Source organism: Rhinichthys klamathensis, unplaced genomic scaffold (genome assembly GCF_029890125.1).
Source record: "Rhinichthys klamathensis goyatoka isolate OS25496 unplaced genomic scaffold, OSU_Roscu_1.1 h1tg000733l_1, whole genome shotgun sequence".
NCBI lineage: Eukaryota > Metazoa > Chordata > Actinopteri > Cypriniformes > Leuciscidae > Rhinichthys > Rhinichthys klamathensis.
Window position 1 is genome coordinate 469,863 of NW_026607146.1, and position 22,230 is coordinate 492,092.

The window sequence follows — 22,230 nt, forward strand, 5'->3', positions numbered from 1 at the left end:
GATACTAAATCCCACAGGGAGAAGGGCTTTTATTTGTGACGTGCTGTCTTTGCATTTGAGCACATTTTAAACAGGACATGCATTAGCGGAAAACGTGAGCAAATACAAACGTATTTATAGAAAACAGTTGACAATGAATAGACAGGAGTCCTGTCACAGGACCAATAATAGCAAAACGAATCACTTATTCTAAAAAGAATATCAAGTTAGTAGCCTATAAGTTAGACGAAACCGACATAATGAGGGCTGTGTTAACGCGTCCGTCATTTAACGAATTTTAAAAACACGGATGGATAATACAAAATGCTTCCTGACATTTTGACAGAAAAAACACAAGCAAGAACAAAGTTTAAAATTAGCCCGTCAATTTTCATTTTACAATTATCTTCTCTCTGTGTGCGCGGCCTGTGTTTTTGAGAGAGAGCTCGCACAGCACTGACACAACGGTACTTTTTAATCCATAAGTAACGTACGCGCTAGTTTTCATACAAAATAAATATGTAACATAATTGGTTACTTTAGTTATTATTAACACAATAATGTAACACATGCAGGCTACGTTTCTCAACACTGAGAATGAATAAATAAATGCCTGTTTCTCCGGACTTGCGCTTATCAGTCATCCACAAATCACAGCACTTTCATAATCACTAAGCCATAGCGATTTCAATTTTATTTAGATTTATTGTTCAGCATTACTTGAGAATTTTGTCATTTGCATGGCTGAATGATGTCTTCCTCTTATGTGAATAACCATGAATGAATGACGGAGTATTTCACAATAATCCATGCGATCACTCCCGTGTGATGATGGAATCCAGATTAAGTTAACTCGATACAATATTTCAACTTTCCACATCCACCCCAGCCCGTTTTCCATCAGGAGTCAAAAGTACCGTGACTACTGTACTCTCCTCGCTTAAATCAGCCAGACGGCAGGCCGCGGGAGTGGAAGGGGATCGAGCGTGATTCTTTATTGCTGTCGATTTTCAGTATCTTTTTAATGATGGGCCTCACGCATCTGTCAATCATCCCCGCTATCCTATTGCGTGCAGAGGGAATTTGAAAGACAACCGTTTATCCCGTAGTTTGCAAAAAAATATTTCAAAAAAATGAATAGCTCGTAAAATGGCGATTAATAGCCTACCTTTTAATGGCCTTGATTTTTATTAATTTGATTTACTACTTTTTAAAACCCCGCGGACACCCTGAGTTAGTATTTAGAATTTAGTATTTAGAATTTAGTATTTCGGTTAGGCACCGAAATATTGAAATATCCTGGGCTTCTTATGGAAGCTCAAAGAAAGGCCACAAGTTTTGGATGGGTGTGAACGTGAAGCAGAGGAATATGAATTATGGCGTTTGTTCAAGGACAACTGTTTTTCTACAGGAGGGATTAATCTGGCTCTTCTAATGGTGGTGGCAGAGAAGCAATAGCTCTGAAATCCTGTTTGATTAATTCCAGCTTTGCTGCTCTGGAAGACCTGCACGCCAAACACAGAGCTACACAATGCACGCTACCATGGCTTTGATGGGACAGGGTTTGAAGCTGACACATGAGGGTGATTTTGAGGCTTGGCATTAACACCAGAAAAAATGACACACAATGAATCGGAGCATGAGTAACACCTGAGGTTTGCAGATCACAGATTTTTTGTGGAAAGTGTATGTCTTGTTTACTCACTGGGTACTCTGTTGATGGCTTTGAGAGGTCTGAGTACACGCACTGTTCTGATGGCGGAGAAGTTGATGTTCTGGAGATCAAGGGAGTATTCCACCATCCTGAGAAATTCAAACATACAGAAAATTACTGTCAGTGTAAACAAACTGAGTGTTGTTTCTGCCAGTGTTGTAGTTGAGACCAGCTCATTAAAAACCAAGACCAGAGGAAGGTCGAGACTGAGTCCAAATGTTCAAGTTCATGACAAGACCAAGAAGACCATGAAAATGTGGAACCCTACCCTTATCTGGACTTAACACTGGCTTCTGCCACCCTTTTCATTACTTACAAGGGGCCATAGTCTATACTTTTGTAGCATTTTATTTTAGTGTTAGTTATTATTATATTATATTATTATACCAAAAACATTCTAATTATTTTTACATGTCCATTTCTAATCTCTCTCTAACTGCACTGTTTAAAAAATTCAACTAGCCAAAGGTTTTAGCAGAGCATCAAGCTGGTCAGACTGGTCTAGCGTAATGGTTTTAGATGGGTTTTGAACCATCTATTTTGGTAACCATCTTATTTTTTTTAAGGATTTATTTGTTTGTTTTTCATTAAAAAAATATGTAATCCGCATAACAATTTGAGTGGAAAAATCTTCACGGTTTGAGAATGATGCAAAGAGAATCTGACGGTCTGTACAGAGGTGTTCACATTGATCAGTGTCAATATTTTAATCAGGCATTTATTATGTATTGCATATACTATAAATCCAAACACTTCATTTATAAAACTTTAGGGCCAGTAAGATTTTCTTTTTTTAAATAAATAAATTAATACTTTTATTCAGTAAGGACATATTATATTGATCAAAAGGGACAGTAAAAAGCTTTAGTTTATAATATAAATGTTACAAAAGATTTCTATTTCAAATAAATGCAGTTCTTTTTCATTTTCTATAGAATATATTTAGTAGAAAACGGTTATTTTGAAATGGATTTTTTCACAATATTACTGTTTTACTGTATTTTTGATCAAATAAATGCAGCCTTGGTGAGCACAAGAGACTTCTTTCAAAAACATTTAAAACAAATCTTGCTGACCCCTAACATCAAACATTTGAATGGAATTTAGTCTTCCATCCTCAGCACCAGGTAACATCCACTGTTGGTGAGCAGCAGTTTCATATTACAGACAAGCCCTAGCCCTACACACTAAACAGACACCTCCATTCATCACCCTGACTCTCTCTCTTTCACACACACACACACACACACACACACACACACACACACACACACACACACACACACACACACACACACACACACACACACACACACACACACACACACACACACACACACAGGAGGACAACAGGTCGTTCTAATGCAACCCAACCCAAAGCACAACACTGTTCATCTTGATCTGACCATGTGTACTATGTCAGGGACTGAAGTGGTGGGGGTTCATCTCTCTCGTCTCAGTGAGAGCAGCTCTGTTTGAAATAGTTACTCACTGCTCTCTGCATCAAACGGCCCTGTGGGACTGTGTTTGAAAATAGAGGCCAGAGGGTTTCTTTTCCCAGACAGAACCAGACATTATCTGCTGTTGATCTCCCATTTAATCTGTATGGTTCATCACAGCGAACAAATCTAGATGCTGTTGTGTTACCAACAGCAGACACACACACTTTATTTCCACCCGACCATCTTAAAGCAGACACACCTCCCGTGATGTCACCAATCTCATCAGCCTCTCTTTGACCTCCATCTCCATGAGATGTTTTACAATGGGAGGCATCTGCGGTGAGAGCTGAGTCACAGAACGGGACGAATGAGTCACACCAGCCACTGAGAATATAATGGCAGCATCTCATAGCAGCAGAACAGGGAGTCACACATTCAACATGTCTCCATAACCACACAGCGAGAAATACTCCACAGCTCTCCAGAGCCGTTCCGCTGCCAAAACCCTTCTCACATACACGCAATTAAACCATTTAGTAGCGTCATATCATATCCATAGGACAAATCAGATATATACACAACATAAATACGTTTACAATTTCCAATGACATCAAAGCACAAGTTAACTCAAACTAAGTTCTGTGCTAGTCAGAATGCATACATCACGTTGTGAATACACTCTTTCTGTAATGCTTTAATACACGGATAATTATTAACTGAAGCATAAAGAATTACATTAGTGTATTCAGTATCATTATTTTTTTATATTCAGATCATTATCTCAGGTTTATACAACAAAAGTTTTGAAATGGGTTTTTTTTTTGTATAAAATGTTGATACATATTTATTTGAATATATAAAAAGACTGAATAATTGGTTGAATTTTTTCACTTTATTAACATTTTATTTTTGTCAAATAAAATAAGATGCACTTTAGTCAAAGTTAAACTTAATGAATATTACATTAAAAGCAACAAAAAAAAAGAAGAAAAAAAAAGAACACTAAAGTCCAGTTTATATTACAACCCACCGGCGAGTAGAAACAAAGAGCTAATTAAAATATTCAGTGGAGAGTAAACATCTGGTTGCAAGCGCTGCATTTCGACAGGCAGGTGCAGACATGCTGTGCCTTGATTAGAAAAGTAACCAATCATTATGACGCTACCAATGAGACTGGATGTTAATAAAAGTTGTACAAAGGGCTTATGGGACATTCATCACCCCAGTGGCATGGATTTCTCAAAAAGACTTGGCTTAAGGGAAAAGAGTTGGTAATTCTGAGTTGGAAACAGGCCAGAAAGCGAGAGAGAGAGAGAGAGAGAGAGAGAGAGAGAGAGAGAGAGAGAGAGAGAGAGAGAGAGAGAGAGAGAGAGAGAGAGAGAGAGAGAGAGAGAGAGAGAGAGAGAGAGAGAGAGAGAGAGAGAGAGACTTTGACTTTTAGGGTCTCTTTTATTTTACAAAAAAATATTTTCCTTCATATACAAATATTACAATCTAAGAATATTTTTTTTATTATTATTATTATTATTATTTTCTATTATTTTTTTTCATAAAAACAGAAATATCAATATTCCATAGACATAAATAACAATATAGCATAGGCAAAAAAAACAAAACAAAAATGTTTTCACCTTAAACATTAACTTGCAGATTACCATCAATGTCAACTTCACACACACATTGATTAATTCCCCATTTACCTTTAAAAGTCTCAAGATTGTCAACTAGCTTGTAATAGGCAAACTCTATTTTAACACGTGTTTTTATCAATCCTTTCAAAATTGATAAAACATCAGTTGACCCTGTGTCATTTAATTTTCCTTTTCGTGACAACCATATTGCCATTTTTACCTGTCCAAATAAAAAATTAATTAAAACAAGTACTTCTTTTTTGCTTCTACTATATCTTGGCCCATAAATAAAGACCATTGGGGTAAAAACGATGCCCAACGTTTGGCACCACCTCTCTAATTCAGCAAAAAGCATCTGCAATCTCCCACAATTAAAAAACAAATGGAAAACGGTTTCCTGTACCCCGCAAAAAGGGCAACCCTCCCCTATCTCTGGATCAAGGTGTGCTCTATGTCTGTTTGTAGCTATTATACCATGCACAGTCCTCCACTGAAGATCTCCAGTCCTCTTCTCAGTAGGAGGCTTGTACAGGGACCTCCAGCTACCTTTAGGGGAAGAGTCCACTCCAAACACCTCCTGCCATTTAGACTCCTTTACACCGTCCAACGTTTGAAGGTATAAGACTTTCACACACAGTACATACAGAGCTTTTTTTCCCAACATTACTTAAAAATCCAAGTTGGGGTGTCTCAAAAGACAGCAGTTCACCCTCCGATTCAGTCCATAATCCAGTCTCTGCAGAAATAGACAACTCTGGGAAGGAAAAAACTTCTTCATCATCATGCGTTTCTAGAGACAGTCTGTAATCCACAGGTAGAGCTTTACTTAACTGAGTCAGTATGTTCTGGGCGAGCCGAGTTGATCTTATGCCCAGTTTTCCAGCCAAAACGTCCGCAGATATCCATCCTTCCTCAGATAAAAATTGTCCAACTTTTAAAAAAAATGCAGTCTTTAGAGTATTTCTTAGAGATATTGACTTTAAAATATTCAAGTCCAATGCAGGATTGAAAAGAATCGGTTCTTCTTTCAGCCACATTCTCTGCACACCATTTTGTTCTCGAGAAACTCTGCAAACTGTCCAAGATGTTAAAATGGACCTGTAGAAAACTGTTAATCCAGACAGGTCTATCTTGTTAATGTCCATGAGGAATAAATGGCGGTCTAGTCCCATGTTACCGGCTTTCCTCAATAGGGTACAGGCGACTTCAGCCCAGCTCACATCTTCCCCATACAGGAGTTTTTTCACGGTCTGGAGTCTGAAGGCTTTGATTCTGGATCTTATGTCTACTAGTCCTTGTCCTCCTTCTTGTATAGGTAGATACAGCACCGATGCCTTCAACCAGTGTTGCCCCGACCAGAAGAAATCTACTAGGTACCTTTGTAGTCTTCGTACTAAATCTTCTGGAGGTTCCAGAATCCTCATTCTGTGCCACAAAGATGCTGCAGCCAAATTGTTGCAGACAAGCACTCTTCCCCTGTAGGACAGCTGGGGCAGCACCCATTTCCAGTGAGACAACCTCGCACACACTTTTTCCACTAAACCCTCCCAATTTTTCTTCCTAAATTCTTCTGTCCCTAAAAAGACCCCTAAATATTTAAAACCTGCCCTCCCCCATTTTAATTCACCCGGGAGTAATGGACTTTGAGGTTCTTGACCACACCACAGAGCATCGCTTTTGCCCCAATTGACCTTAGCCGAACATGCTTTATTATAACATACTAACGCCTTTTCTAACAATTTGACATCATTTTGATCTCTAATTAAAACCATGACATCATCTGCATAAGCAGAAAGTTTGATAGGTTGCTGAAAAAAGGAAGCATTAACATTCAACCCTTTTAACTCTCTTCTCAGTCTGCACAACAGAGGCTCTATTGCTATACTATAAAGAAGACCAGACAGAGGACAACCTTGCCTAATTACCCTCTGTACTTTTATCGGAAAACTGAGGCCACCAGCCATTTTTACCATACATTTTGCTTCAGTGTATAACATTTTTACTGTAGAAATAAAATTGTCCCCAAAACCAAAAGCTTTTAATGTCTTAAAAAGATAAATGTGATCAACCCTATCAAAGGCCTTTTCCTGATCTAAGGACAAAAAACCAACATTAGTGCCATTTATGACCGCAAAATCTATAACGTCCCGCACTAAATGTAGATTATCAGATATACATCTATTTTTGATACAATAAGACTGATCTTTGTGGACAATTCCATGCAATACACCATTTAACCTATTTGCTAAAACTTTAGAGAAAATTTTATAATCCGAGCACAAAATTGCCACCGGCCTCCAGTTCTTCAACAGTGTCAAATCTCCTTTTTTGGGGAGCAGCGTTAAAACTGCACGCTGACAACTTGTAGGAAGGATTCCCTTACTTAGACAATTTTGAAGTACTTCAAAAAAATCTTTCCCAATAATGTTCCAAAAAGTCTTATAAAAATCAGCAGGTAATCCATCCAGTCCTGGCGCACGGCCTGAGTTGAGCCCCATGACAGCGGTGGTAACTTCCTCAAAATTAAGTTCAGTTTCTAGAGAAAGTTTGTCTCCTTGAGTTATCTTAGGAAGATCATGCAACAGTTCATTCCTGCATTGTTCATCTGTATTTTCAGCAGCATAGAGTTCAGAATAAAAATCAACCGCAATTCCTCTCATATCCACTGGATCTGAAGTGTCATGTCCATTAGTGTCTTTTGAACAGAACATTCGTTTTTCTTGCCCAGCTTTACGCTCCAAATTAAAGAAGAAAGTTGTAGGACCACCCACATCTCTTATTGCAGTGAACCTGCTCCTCACAAGCGCTCCTTTGACCTTTTCATTAAGAATTGAACTCAGTTCTTTTTTTTTTCCCTCCCACAATTCTTTCAAAATTATTGGTTCACTTTCAATCATGTCTTTTTCAATCTCCATAATTTCTTTTTCTAGCCCATCTATTGTATTCTTTAAAACTAACGAGGAATGAGATGTATATTGCTGACAAAAATTTCTTATATGCACCTTTCCAACTTCCCACCACTGAGTAATATCTTCATAATAATTCTTCTCTCTTTTCCAGGTCTCCCAAAAACCTATAAAATATTCACAGAACTTTGTATCTTCTAATAATTTGACTTGAAAATGCCAGTAGCAGCTTTTACGATTTGTTCTTTCTAATGAGCTTTCAACTGTGATGAGTTTATGATCAGAAATCGTTGTTGGTATTATAGCAGTTTTTAAAACTCTATTTCTCATATTTTGTGATACATAAATCCTATCTAACCGTGCAGCAGAAACTCTATTATTGGTGACTTTCACCCATGTGTACTGCCGAGTTATTGGGTTGTATTCTCTCCACACATCTGAGAAATGCAAACTTTCAATTATACGGTCTAAACAGAAAGATGATTGTGCATGATGTTCTTCCCCATTTCTGTCTAGAGTAAAATTTAAGGTACAATTCCAATCACCACCCATAATAATAAAATCATCATCTTGCTGCTGTTTTAGAAAGTGATCTAATTTTTTAAAAATCTGTACTCTATCTGCTCCTATATTTGGTGCATAAATATTGACAAACAGAAAATGGAGATTACTAATTTCAGCCCTTACAATTAAACATCTTCCTGGTTGCAACTCTTTTTTTGAAATTATTTTTGCTTTTATCACAGGAGAAAATAACACTGCCACTCCAGCACTTACACTAGTGCCATGACTAAGAGCTTTCTCTCCTTTCCACCATAAATCCCAGTCAACTTCATTACTTTGGTCACTGTGAGTTTCTTGCAAAAATACAACACTTAAATTTTTTGTAAAAATTAATTCTGATAATACATTATTTTTCCTCCCATCCCTCATTCCATTCACATTTAGGGATCCCACCTGCATGCCCTTCATGAGAAAAATAAAGAGAAAAGGAAAACAGGAAAGGTAGAAGAGAGCATTGTTAAACAACATGATTTCTTATGTGTTTCCCCTCGTTAGTCCTCCCTTTCCTTTCTTTTTGCCTTGTCTTACCGAGGTTAAATGTTTTTTAAGGCGAAACCTCTTTTGCTGTGAGAGCTCCTCATAACTGCTCACTTTCCTGGCCTTCATCACAGAAACAACAAATTTATCAGTGTCAGGGAAAAAATCACCTATTTCTACTCCTGATTTTCCTTTTGTTGCATCAAGAAAAGAATTAATTTGCTCAACAGTATACAAGTCTCTTTCATCCATTCTATCTAACCACTCCTCGCTATCCTTCATTCCATCCTCAGTACACTGAGACAAGTTATCCACCTCCTCATCCATTTTTTCCTCTGAGCCTCCAACCTGCGATTCATCGTTAATCTCACGTACATTTTCAACACTACTCTGTTCCCCATTGTCATCAATAACATCAGTAGTTTCATTCTCAGTTCTATCTGGAGCAGCACTGCATCCAGGTTGCACGTTCTCGTTATTAACATTATTCTCAATCACCTCGTTCTGCTCGTTCACCTCTTCTGTTACCCCTCCATCCTTCTCCTCATTTCCTTGTCTATCATTCCTCTGATGATCAGCTTTTTTTATTTCATCTTGAGCCGCGGGAATTTTCTGTTCGTTTTTTTTAGGGCATACGCCGCGTTTGTGCCCAATTTCTCCGCATTCAAAACATTTCCAGTTCTCCGCGCTTGCATAAACCATGTATGAATTTTCTCCATGGTTTACACGAAAAGACACGTCTAAGTTACGTTCCGGCGAACTCAAAAACATATAAACCTGTCTTCTGAAGGAAAGCACATGTTTTAACGCAGCTTTTTTACAGCCCAGTGAAATAAGTTTCACAGGGCTTGCAATTTTTCCGAATCGCTGCAATTCCTTCATTATCACATCATTAGAGATAAACGTCGGGATGTTTGAGATTATAATTTTCGTCGCCGGGGCAGATAGGGGGGTTACTGTAACAAAAGTTCCTTTTACCCATACTCCGCTCACGGTCAATTTATTGATCAATATTTCCGTTTTTAAAAACACAACCACAGCTTTGTTCATACGTGAAGCCGAGATGATATTCTCAAACCCTACCTGCTCTCCGACGACTAGGAGCAGTTCCTCCACTGTCACCCCAGGTTCTGGTACACACCTGCACCCGTTCCGAAGCGACAGGCCTTGCGTTCCTTGAATAGGAACAGACGCCATACCGGCGTCTTAAAAATGACGAACAAACAATTATTATTATTTTTTATTTTATTTTATTTTTTATCTCTCAACTTTATTATTATTTTGTCTCTTTAACTACCGAGGGGAAAGAAAATTAAGAAACCATTTGTATCACAAAGAGAAACCACTTTTTCCACACTCACTCTGAGCAGCGTGCTCAGCTCTCACACACACACTCCAAACACTCACACCGGAAGCGCGAGAGAGAGAGAGAGAGAGAGAGAGAGAGAGAGAGAGAGAGAGAGAGAGAGAGAGAACAAGGACATGGACTGTGTTCCTTCGTAGTACTACCACAGAAGAAAGATCGACTGCATTGCTTTTGTAGAGCTTGACAATCCCATTATGTCAATTACTGTCTGACTGACAGCAGTGTCAGCACTCGAAAAGTAGTGGGACGCTGCCACACACGCACAACTGCAGCTGCTTGTGTGGCTCACGCATGTGTGTGGCTTAGGCAGTGACAGACATACTCCTTAACAATAATAAAATCCAGGGCATAATGTTACACAATACCCATGCAAATCCTTATAAAAAATAGGCCAAAGTTTTCTCATAACAAATATAACATATCCAACATGTCATAAGCATGCATGATCAGACAAGATTCCAGTGACAAGCCATTTTCTTAAGTCCAAAAAGTAAAAAATAATGTGTGATGCAAGATAATCAGAGTAAATCAGCATCACTTGGATTTTATGCGCTCTCCGAAGATTATGCAGCTGAATACTGTAATTCTAAGATAACTTGTATTTTCCATGATTTCTATGATGCCTAACCAGATGAGATTTTTATGGATCTTCTTGTGGAACTTGAGGAATTTATCATAATGTTTCAAAACTACCACAATTAATCAAAACAATGATAATCCAAGTCACACTTCAAAATCAAAATATTAAAAGCCCCCTTTTAACTGGCTTTCACAATAGAAAACATTTAAAATATCTGTAAATAATAGGCTGCAAACCCACCATTAATCTCTACCCGTCCATGTTTGATAAAAGAGGAGTAGCATTTTAGTCCAATAGATTTTCAGTGTGGGTGGAGCTGCCCACCGCAACACTGCAGAATTTATTTCAATTGTTGAAAACCTGAGAGTATTAAATACTCATTGGTAACTGCTGCATCATTACAAAATATTTAATAAACAAACATGCATGTAAAGGGGGATGTTAAGAACCGTTTATGAATGAATGGTGTGTGAATTCTCTACTGATGTTTTGCAGTTTCAGTGATGTGGTAATGTTGTGTGACACAAATAGCCTTGACCTGTTTGTATACACTGCATGCACAAAGAGTGGACTAAACTTCAGTTATTCTTAGCTCATACATTTTTTATGAAGTGGTCTAGTACAGCTGGTGTAGGGACAACGAGCCTGAAGAAACGTGAGTTAAAGTGCCTTGCTCCTGGCTACCCTGCAGATCGGCCCATGAGCTTGACATTTTTCGGTCAATGCCCAGAAACTCAAGTACTATACCACCCATAACCCATCTCCTTCAAAAACATGTTAACAAGAGGAAACCCTCACAATAAAATGCTCAACAAGTGTGAACTGTTTAAAACTGAAGGCAGCTGCTTTACTACCCAGACACTGCTAGGACACCGTCCATAACGTCACATCTAATGACTAAGTAAATATTTAAAGATTATTTCGCCATAAATACTAATCTTGATTTGAAATGAACACATTTATAAAAATGCTTTTAACCACTCTGTCAGCTGCTGTTTTATTCTTTCTACAAAGCACTGGACAACACACACAGGATTGTGGGATATCATAGGCAGCAAAGAATAGCTCTATTCTGCCTTCATCTCAGTAGAAGTGGATGTTATGCAAACATTGGATTCAGAGAGGCCTTGATGCCTTCCTGCCTCCATGTACCGCCTGAAACGCGTTTTTGGCCAGAGCCGAGCCTATGTTAAGAAACAGCTCACACTGATGTAAAAACTCGTTTTCTCTCTCCATCCCGCTCTCTCTCTCTCTCAATAGATTTCTCTGCTTTCTTGCATGTCTATCATGAATTATTGAAAAGCTTGAGACCAGCTTGTCTTCAGGAAAAATCCCAAGTTTGACGTGTACTCGTCACTAACTCGTTTCTCCCTCTCCCTCTTTCCTTTTACTCAGCCTCCTTCATTCTCTTTTTCCCTCTAATATCTCCCTTTCTCCCTGAACACACATATTCCCTCTCAATCACTATCCAAAGTTCTCAGGATATCTTCACATCTTATAGCATTATAGCAGCTAAATCAGTGCTTCTCAACTGGTGGGTCATGAGCACTAGTATCATTTAGGCTATATATGATTATAGTATTCATTAATATTTTAATTTGGCCTAAACTACAAAAAAATGTTTGCAGATGAATCTGTCGCTTGGTAAAAACTAGTCAAATTAGCCAAGATTCGACCAATTTTGATCTTTTTTTTTTCACACAAAGCTATTAAAGATTTAACGCACATGGAATATCAGGTATGGACAACTTTTATGATGCTTTTACACCATTTAGGCTTCTCTGACTTTCATTATGTGAGAACGTGTTAACAGGATTGACATTAAACAGAATATTTGTGTAGTTTCGGGTGCTCAACTGGAACGGCGCTAGCAATCAAGGTTTGCTTCCCAGAGAAGATGCGTTAAATAAATGGATACTTTGTTGAATGCACTGTAAATTGCTCTGGATTAAAAAGCATCTGCCAAATGCATAAATGGAAGTACAGTATAAGCAGTTCTTTAAAAAACGAGTCTCGAGATCCCTGTGTTCTGTTTCACTCCATTGAACTCCGTCCTTTCCTGAGCGGCCTCTTCCACTGAACTCAAATAATACGACTTTAGCCACAAGCGCATCTAAACAAACAAGATTAGGTCAGCTATTTGAAAATATCATACTACATACTATGCTAAATACAGTACCCACATCAAAAAATATTCCACTGGCATTATTTGGAGCAATAATGCCGTAACAGTGGTATCCATGACGGCACCCACTGATTCTGAACATCTCATTCACTTTCAATCTGTTTCATTTTGAATTTTCATAACATCTTTACTTATTCACGCCCGGGCCTGCTGAGGAAAGCAGAGCCTTAGGTGCTCCGTCCATCACTCAATAAACACCTGCTAATCACATACAGCAGCTGGCCCTCTTATTAGCATACATACATTATTCATTCAAGCAAAGAAAGCTGATTAGAATAGAGGATCAGAGAGGGGATTGGACAGCTAAGTGAAGAACACTACATGACAAGTTATTTTGTTTCAGAGTGAGACGGGTGTATAATCGGACAACATTGTAGCACTTTAAGTAGAGTTTTTTGCAGTGTTCCTGATTACGAATGAAATAAACGGCTCCATTTAGATGCATAAATGCAGGCTTTGGGTGAATACACACACACACCCGCTCAAGAGGCACAAGTACACACTTGCACTCAAAGCAAATATTCTGGCAGAAGTCAGACTGACCAGGCTGAATGATCCAAAAATATCAGCAGAGTTTTTTTCCCTTTTTTTTGCAGTGTAGAATCAGTTGAAATGTCAGACTGGCGATTGAAATGTCATATAGAGTGAGAATACCTGAGAGAGCAGGATCTCTCCCCTCTACAAACACACTGACATTAACACCATTTACACAAACACGCTTTAATGGCAAAAGGGTCCAACCCTCAAAGGCATCATGATCCCTACAGGATGTCTTCAACAGAGGGACATGAGAGAACTGAACAAGCTACATTTGGACAAATTAACCACCAGACACATGCAAATTGACACACACACATAAACCATAGAAAGAGATGAGCTTATCAATATCCTTTCCACCTGGAGGGATTAAACTTGCAGGAGGCCTTTCTGCATCAAACATTCTTATAGAAGCAGTCCCTCCTATACAGACAGACAGACACCCAAAGGCAAATTCGCTAATATTTTGTATAGTTTGCATTAAATGAAACCCATAGCAGTGTATAAAACCAATAAATGCTGACTAGTTAAAAAAAAAAAAGTTCCACGACAATAAGGTAATTAACCCCTTCTCTGTCACCCCCCTTTTTGAGAATGGGGGTTAAATGCACTATTCAAACTTAAATGGTTGTAATTCAAGAATGCTTTGGAATATAGACCTAAGTTTGGTCTTGTTTTAAAGGAAACACTCAGCAGATTATTGATTAACACTTCAAAAAAATGAAAGTATGAAAAAGTTATGGAAGTTTAAATTTACAGTAAATCAAATATACTGTACTATAGGGGTGGGTGGTATGACCAAAATTCTATTTCACGGTATGACTAATTTTATTTCACGGTAACGATATATTTCACGATAAAGTCATTTATGTATATATGTAGTTATTCTCGAAAAATCGACAAAAAGGGCTTTGTATAATAAATAAACCCAAATACTTTAGAAATGAAAAGTACTTCACATTGTTTTCTGTTTCTCTTATTTAGTAAATTATTTCTTTGGTAAACTATTTAGATAGCTAAATATAAACAAAACACACCCCAACTGATTGATATTAAATACAACTCATAGGTGCAATTAAACTTTAAATAAAGTGTTTCTGAATAATTTGTCAATCTCATGTTATGCTTTACTACTTCATTTATATTATCTGAATATTTTATATTGAATTCTATTCATGATAAATTAGTTATTTCCTTTTAATTTTGTAGGATAGTAATACTAGTTATGTTTAAATGTGTTCCCCGGTACATTTTTCCATGTCTGCGTTTTTAAGGGGCTTGTGTTGCTCTTTTTGTGATATCTGGCAACCCGTCACCCTGCGCTTTAATCAATAGAAGTTCAGAAGTGAATAAGGAGAGCAGCAGTTTGAAAACCGAACAGCAGCTACTGTTAGTGTTGACAAAGTAGCGTAGTTTAAATTATACACACCTTGTAACTGCGTCATTATTTGACCATAGCCCGGTGAACACCGCGCTCCCTCAGTGCGTGTGCACGCGCGCGTCTTCTGCATCAGTAAAATGCGATCGGTTAATTTGAGTGTCAAGTTGTAATCACGTATCGAATCAAAGGAAGATTTTATCAGCTGGTTCGGTGGCCAATTGTTTGGAGTTAGAAATATATAACTCGCGATGCATATTTAGTCATTTTGCCTCAGATATATAGGCTACAGGATTATACATTCACTTTAACAAGCAGGATGTTCATTACCACGGGCGGCAAACTGTTTGCGTGTTTAAAAATTATACATAAGAGACGGAAAAGATGCAGATAACTATACATTATTTAAGGTTATTTCTATTCTTTTCGATATTGATTTATGAACTGTTGTTGTCCAGCTTTCCCCGTTGCGAGCGTGCACTAATCTGTAGCCTGGGTGCTGCACTGCTCTAGTGAACTGCTGCGCCTTTCCCCCCGAAAATATCACGTTAACAACAAGAACAACAACCCTTTAGAAAATGTTATTCCTTTGTGGATCCTCTTAATCTGCTTTCTCAGTGTTTCTTTTTACAATTCTCAGTGTTTCAGTCTCACGCACGTTGCACGCGAGTTAACCACGCCCACTTATTTGCATTTCGCGGTATACACGGAATAAAAAAATCTGTTACGGTTGACATTTTCTACCGCGGTAACGATATATACCGTCATACCGCCCAGCCCTACTGTACTATATATTTTTTCTTTTATATAAAATATATATTTTACAAAATATTTTTTACTATAAAATTAAAGCCATATAACCAAGTTGTGTTCCAAATTTGAAGTTGATATCACAAAAATTCCCATGAGATTTTGTTTAGGCGTAGTACCAAAAATAGCCACCGGGTGACATACATTCCATTGAATTTAGTTTTATACATTCTGCCTTAACAAATTAATACATTTCTGTCCAAATATCAATTCTGTCACAAAATGTGGAACCTTGAGACTTAGACCTTTCTGACAATGTGTTTTGTCAAGATTAGAAAAGGTTTTGATCATAAATTATGAAATATAATGATGCCCAGAAGGGGAGGAGCCTGATAAAATAATTTAGAGTACCGTTTCTATGGTAACGCAACGTTCAATTTCAAAACGGTTTTCACAGGATGAATTCTGAGTTTGTAAGCTTTCAAATGATACCTAATTTATGATAACTACTAAATATAACTATATGTGATTTAATAAAAAAGGCGATAAAAAAGATAATATATTTTAGAGGATAATATATATATATATATATATATATATATATATATATATATATATTATACTTTTTAGATGGTAATATTATATTATATTTTTTTTGAAAAATACTAGATTATATTTTTTATAATGAACTTTTAGCATGAAAACCAAAGTTTCAATTATTAAAGGTGTGTGCGTCAACTTTTTGTGACAAAGGTCAGAACTCTTATCAAAAATTCATCGGTTACTCTTTCTACATAATTTGTAGCTAAAAACAGCAGTCAAATATCTATTTAGGAGTCTTAGACCTTTCCAACGATATATAGTTTGTCATAATTAGATTAGGATTTAATAGTAATATAGTGAAGTAAATTTAGGCGTCCCGTATACGGGACGGTGACAGTAAACGGTAACTGTGACTATCAACATGCAATTTCGTTGACGAAAATGTAGTAAAATAACTCACCAAAATCTCTTATTTTTGTTGAAAAAAGGGAGACAAAATATTACAGACCACTGTACAAGCCTCTACTATGGATTTTCATGTTTGCGGTTGCCAGATGTCAAGAGTTTAAATCCCCAATCAGAGCTTTTCTGTTAAAAGGATACATTTCCTGCTGGTGTTTTAGCCTACATAGTCTTTACAATCTAGCAAACATATATACGTGCTCTCTCAACACCGCAGAAGCAGCTAGTGCATGGCAGGGCCAGTTGCGTTTCCACTGTCACTTCCGGGGCTTGAGGAGTGGTCATGAACAAAGGTGGAGTTTACCTGGGTCAGGAGACAGTCAACATAGCTGCTTATTTCCCATGTCATTTTATAAGGCTACCAGCTAACGTCAACATTTAAAGGTGCTCTAAGCGATGCCATGCGTTTTTTAGGCCAAAACATTTTTTGTCACATACAGCAAACATCTCCTCACTATCCGCTAGCTGCCTGTCCCCTGAACAAACTGTAAAAAAACAGAAGAGAGAACCATGAAGAGGGAAGTTAGAATTATATTCTCTTTAAGTTTGATATGGCCGACACACGACCAAAGAGACGACGTTCCGATGAACACATTGCAAAAATTCAAAGAAGAGGTAAAAGGTGAAGGAATGCGCGAAGTCACGAATTTACATTGGAAAAGCCTTCGAAAGGTGGCGAGAACTCCGCCGGCAGAAGGGCTTCCAATCCGACATTCAGGTAGCTCTGTTTTTGCTGGACAGGTGAGTACATCCAGTTTGATTTTTCTAAATGGACTTTCATGTTCGCCTAACAAACACAAGGATATAATTAGCTAGAACTATGCAGTCAGCGCTAACTTTGGTGAATACAACATATAGGTTTCTAGCAGCTAGCGATCGATCTCCCTTGTAAATGATCCAGCAAACTCACAGTAGGGTGACAGTTTGTGTGAATGATTGTTTTCACCCACTATTTGTTATTAATTTGAATGTTCATTTATAGCCTATTGACAACTTTGACTAAATTTGTTTACGACGGAGCCGTTGTTTACGTTCACTGGGAAACGCGAAGCTAACGTTATCTTGCTATTATTGCGTCCTTGTATGGGAGCTAAAGTTATAAGCTCAGGTGGCGAAACGTTTTATCGTGTTTTTCTGGTAATGTTTCTCTTTTTCTGCATTATATGAAAGCATTTATCTAACTTGGCAACATTACACCTTGAATGTATCAGTAAAACTACAGGAGGAGGGGACGGGGTGAGTCTAGCTAGCCTCCGTTTTGTTTGACAATACTTCGAACGTCAACAAGAAGTGACGTTACCCAACAACGCTTAGAGCACCTATAAGACATTTCAATCAATTTTCAGCTCAAAACTCACTTTCAGACAGTGAGTGTTTGAAATAACGTCCTTGCGATCCGATGGGGATTCTGATTACCGTATGAGGCAGATTTAAATATTTATATACAATGCTAAAGGCTACTTCTAACCATTGCGATAATAAATACACATATTTTTATGGAAAATACCAGAGACTGCTTGAAGAACGTAGACAAATCATATATGATTATAATCGAGTATTCATTTGCTTTAATGTTTTATCTGTCTCTTCCATGTGCCTTTGTTCATACCGGAATAATGCTTCCGCATATATGTCATAAAAAAAAAAAACATGAACTAGTTTTTGTATTAGTTAACTCGTATAACTAATAACTCCTGTTCTCTTTCATAGGTTCACTCAATGCTGCGTAGCTTAGGACGCAGTGGGAACGCCCTCTGGGTGTGCCGATTGTCTGAAGCCCTTATAGAATCACGCCAATTCATTGGCTGATGGCGCGGGCGCCGCCCCGACGCTCTTGCGTCGTCACATTATATTAGTGCGCGCGCGCCATCTGCTCCTCAGATTTCTCTGCCTTCACAGTAAGTGTGTTAAATGTATGGGTTTTTCGCATGCGCGCGAGGCTGTTTTAGGCTTGTCTAAATGCAAGTTTTGTGACAACCTGCTTCTCAAAACCCTCCGCTCTCGGCTCGCGGTTTTTGAGAAGGAGTCATTCGTTCCCCCCCGTCGCGCTCCCGAGGCTGCCGAGGCCTCGTTGGAATCCGCGACCTGGGGTTCGGATGTAGAGCTCGAGGATATAGAGTACGAGCAGACGGGCCAGGCCCTTTCTCTCCCTCCCTCTCCCGAGCACGCACGCGGTGTTCGGCCAGTCGAGTTTTCGCATGATTATTTATGCCCCAGCCCGAGAGCGCGCGAGACGGTTTCTTTCGGCCTGGAAGATATTATTTACACTACAGCGTCCGACTCTAAGGATTTCGGGCCTGTTTTAGCTACTGACGGTCTCCCGCCTAGCGGCCAGGAGGCGCGGCCTACTGCGGCCTACACGGAGCTTATCGACGTGCTTTCGCGCGCTACGGAGAAGCTCTCTATCGACTGGCCCGACGAGCCCCGCGAGTCACAATCGTCTAAACTCGACGAGAGATTTTTAAGTGGCCCTAATTCTAGGCCTGAGCGGAGAAAGCTGCCCTTCTTCAGTGATCTGCATCACGAGATCTCCAGATCCTGGAAGCAGCCTTTTTCCGCGCGTCTAACAAACGCGGCAGCTGCTGACTTCACCAACCTCGTTGGTTCTGTGGAGCAGGGCTATTCCGCCATTCCAGCGGTTGAGGACACGTTGGCTACTCACCTTTCTCCGTCGTCTGCTCCGTCATGGAAACCTACATACTATGGCCATCCTCCAAGCCTACCAGGCGGATGTCTTGAAGGAGATGGACGAGGGAACAGGAATTACGCCAGAAGCTGTCAAAGAGCTTCGTAAGGCCACGGATCTGGCCTTAAGAGCCACCAAACACACCGCACGCGCTATAGGTCGTTCTATGGCAGGGGCGATTGCTGCAGAGCGCCACCTATGGCTTAATCTCACGGAGATCCGTGACAAAGAGAAGGTTTTCCTCTTGGACGCCCCAGTTTCTCAATCTGGACTGTTTGGGGAGGCGGTCAACACTGTGGTTGACAAGTTTCGGGCCGCAAAATCCCAGTCAGCTGCCCTCAGGCAGTTTATGCCCAGGAGGGCTAGGGAATCCTCTAACCCCTCCCCGGCTCAACCCAGAGAACGTTCGTCTCATAGGCCGGATTTTGTTGCTAGGAGAAGTGACTCGGTTCATCCCCCACCTGCTACGGTTTGGGGAGCCCGCGGTCGCCCGTTCCCCCGCCAGCGACCTCATAAGCGTCTGGAGCTGAAGCGGTCTAACAAACCCTCCGCTCCAGCCTCCTCGAATCGTTCCTGACCTGCAGGTCAGAAAGAGGAGAGCTTCCCCCGATTTACGAGGTTGGGACAGACCGCGAAAGCGTTTCTGCCCACCTCTAACTCGCTCTCCTTCTCTAAACCTGTCACTTTCGCCACCCGGCGTGTTTCGAAGTGCAGTTACTACTCGACCTTGTTCAAACCGTCCGGCGCAGGAGGACGGAGACGCGTTCAGCTTTCTCCCCTTGCCTCCGACGCGTTTGATACCTGCTGCTCGCGTCCTCGGAGACACTTTCGGTTTTCCTCAGGAGCAGGCAGACCCTATGATCTTGATCAAACAGGCAGTGGTACCTCCCGCTACGTGTCAGGACGTCAAGTGCCCTCCTTCACGTTGGACCACGCCACCCCACAGGAGTCAGCGCGTCACCCTAACTCAGGTATGTCCGCCACATTGCAACACTGCTCTTCCTCTCTCTCATTTCTTTCAAGAATGGAGGCGTCTGCCAGGGGTATCGCCTTGGATCCTCCGCACGGTTCGGCTCGGCTACACACTTCAGTTCTGTCGCCCGCCCCCTTGCTTCAACGGAGTCTTTCCAACTGTAGTCAACAGCGCCTCAGAGGCTTCTGTACTACAGCAGGAGATTTCGTCCCTTCTCCTCAAGGGAGCAATAGAAGAGGTTCCTCCGAAGGAAGTCGAGCAAGGCTTCTTCAGCCGTTACTTCTTGGTCCCGAAAAAGGGCGGAGGTCTGCGACCAATACTGGACCTGCGCCGGCCAAATTTCTCCCTTTACAAAGGGAAATTCAAGATGTTGACGCTGAAAGCTATCATATCTCAAATTCGAGCAGGGGACTGGTTCGTGACAGTAGACTTGAAGGATGCATATTTTCATATTCAGGTCGTACGGCGACACAGGAGGTTCCTCAGGTTTGCCTTTGGAGAGAGGGCGTACCAGTACAGGGTCCTTCCCTTTGGTCTCGCTCTAGCGCCGAGAACGGCTCCAGGGCATCCGTATACTCAACTACCTGGACGATTGGCTCCTTTTAGCCCAATCCAGGGAATTAGTGACTCACCACAGGGACATTGTCCTCCGTCACATTCAGTCTCTCGGCTTGAGGTTGAACACGGAGAAGAGTGTTCTTACCCCAACTCAAAGCACAGTTTTCTTAGGGGTGCGCCTGGATTCCGTTCTGATGCAGGCCCGTTTGGCTCCTGCCCGGATTTCCAGTCTTTTGACATGTTTGGCTCGCTTCACGCTCGGCCATCGTGTTTCTGTGGGCACTTGCCGCAGGCTTCTGGGTCTCATGGCCGCAGCATCCCCTGTGCTTCCCCTAGGGTTGCTCCACATGAGACCGTTTCTGTGGTGGATGAAACTCTCAGGTGCCCGGTCCACAGGACCGGCTCTTCGCCTGTTGAAGGTGTCGCGCAGTTGCTTCCGCGCCCTTTCAATTTGGCGGGACCCTCTCTTCCTTCGGAAAGGGGTCGACATGGGTGCAGTTTTCCGTCGCCAAATGGTTACGACGGACGCCTCTCTGACCGGCTGGGGTGCGGTTTTCGAGGGCAGGCCAGCATGTGGGGTCTGGACTGGAGAGACTCTCTCTTGGCACATAAACAGCTTGGAGCTGAGAGCTGTTTCCCTGGCCCTTCTTCACTTTCTCCCCTTTCTCGAAGGACACCATGTCATTGTCAGAACAGACAATATGGTGGTAGTGTCTCATGTAAACCGACAGGGGGGATCACGGTCGCGCACCCTGGACAGGCATGCGCGCCACCTTCTCCTGTGGTCTCAGGGCAAGTTCCTTTCACTGAGGGCAGTCCATGTTCCTGGGATCCTGAACCTCGCAGCAGATTTTCTGTCGAGGCAGAAGCTCAGGTCGGGGGAATGGATGTTGAACCGCCGAACAGTTGCCCTGATTTGGGAAGTGTTCGGAAAAGCAGAGGTGGACCTCTTTGCATCACAGGAGTCGTCCCAATGCCCACTTTGGTTCTCCCTGAGCCCCCCAGCACCATTGGGGATAGATGCGTTCGCCCACCCGTGGCCAATGCAGAAACTTTATGCATTCCCGCCTGTCAAGTTGATCCAGGCAGTTCTGTCCAGAGTGAGGGAGAGCGGAGCCCGTCTCCTACTTATAGCCCCATTCTGGCCCTCCCAGCCGTGGTTCTCGGAGCTGGTTCCTCTTCTGGAACTTCCCCCTTGGGAGATTCCAGTCAGGGAGGATCTGCTGTCCCAGCTTCAGGGCAGGATATGGCATCCTCGCCCCGAAATTTGGAAGTTATGCGTATGGCCCATCAGAGGCCGCTAGCTTTGAGCTTTGGTCTTCCCGCTGACGTCCAGGAGACCATTGCGAGTGCAAGAGCCCCTTCCACGAGAAGGTTATATTCCTCCAAGTGGAGGGTTTTTGAGTCGTGGTGTTCGACACACGCTACGGACCCAGTCAGCTGCCCAGTCGGTTCAGTGCTGGAATTCCTACAGGAGAAGTTTGCTTCTGGAGCGGCCG

General features: G+C 40.9%; 1 protein-coding gene across 2 annotated transcripts in view; it reads right to left on the reverse strand.

Annotated features, from left to right (window-relative positions):
* The window catches only part of cacna1ia (calcium voltage-gated channel subunit alpha1 Ia), a 164,514-nt gene that overhangs the window by 131,577 nt on the left and 10,707 nt on the right, over positions 1–22,230 (reverse strand). For both annotated transcript variants that reach the window (XM_056242614.1, XM_056242613.1), the window contains exon 3: positions 1,685–1,782. In XM_056242614.1, the coding sequence (XP_056098589.1) occupies positions 1,685–1,782 (98 nt within the window). The remainder of the gene's footprint in view (positions 1–1,684; positions 1,783–22,230) is intronic.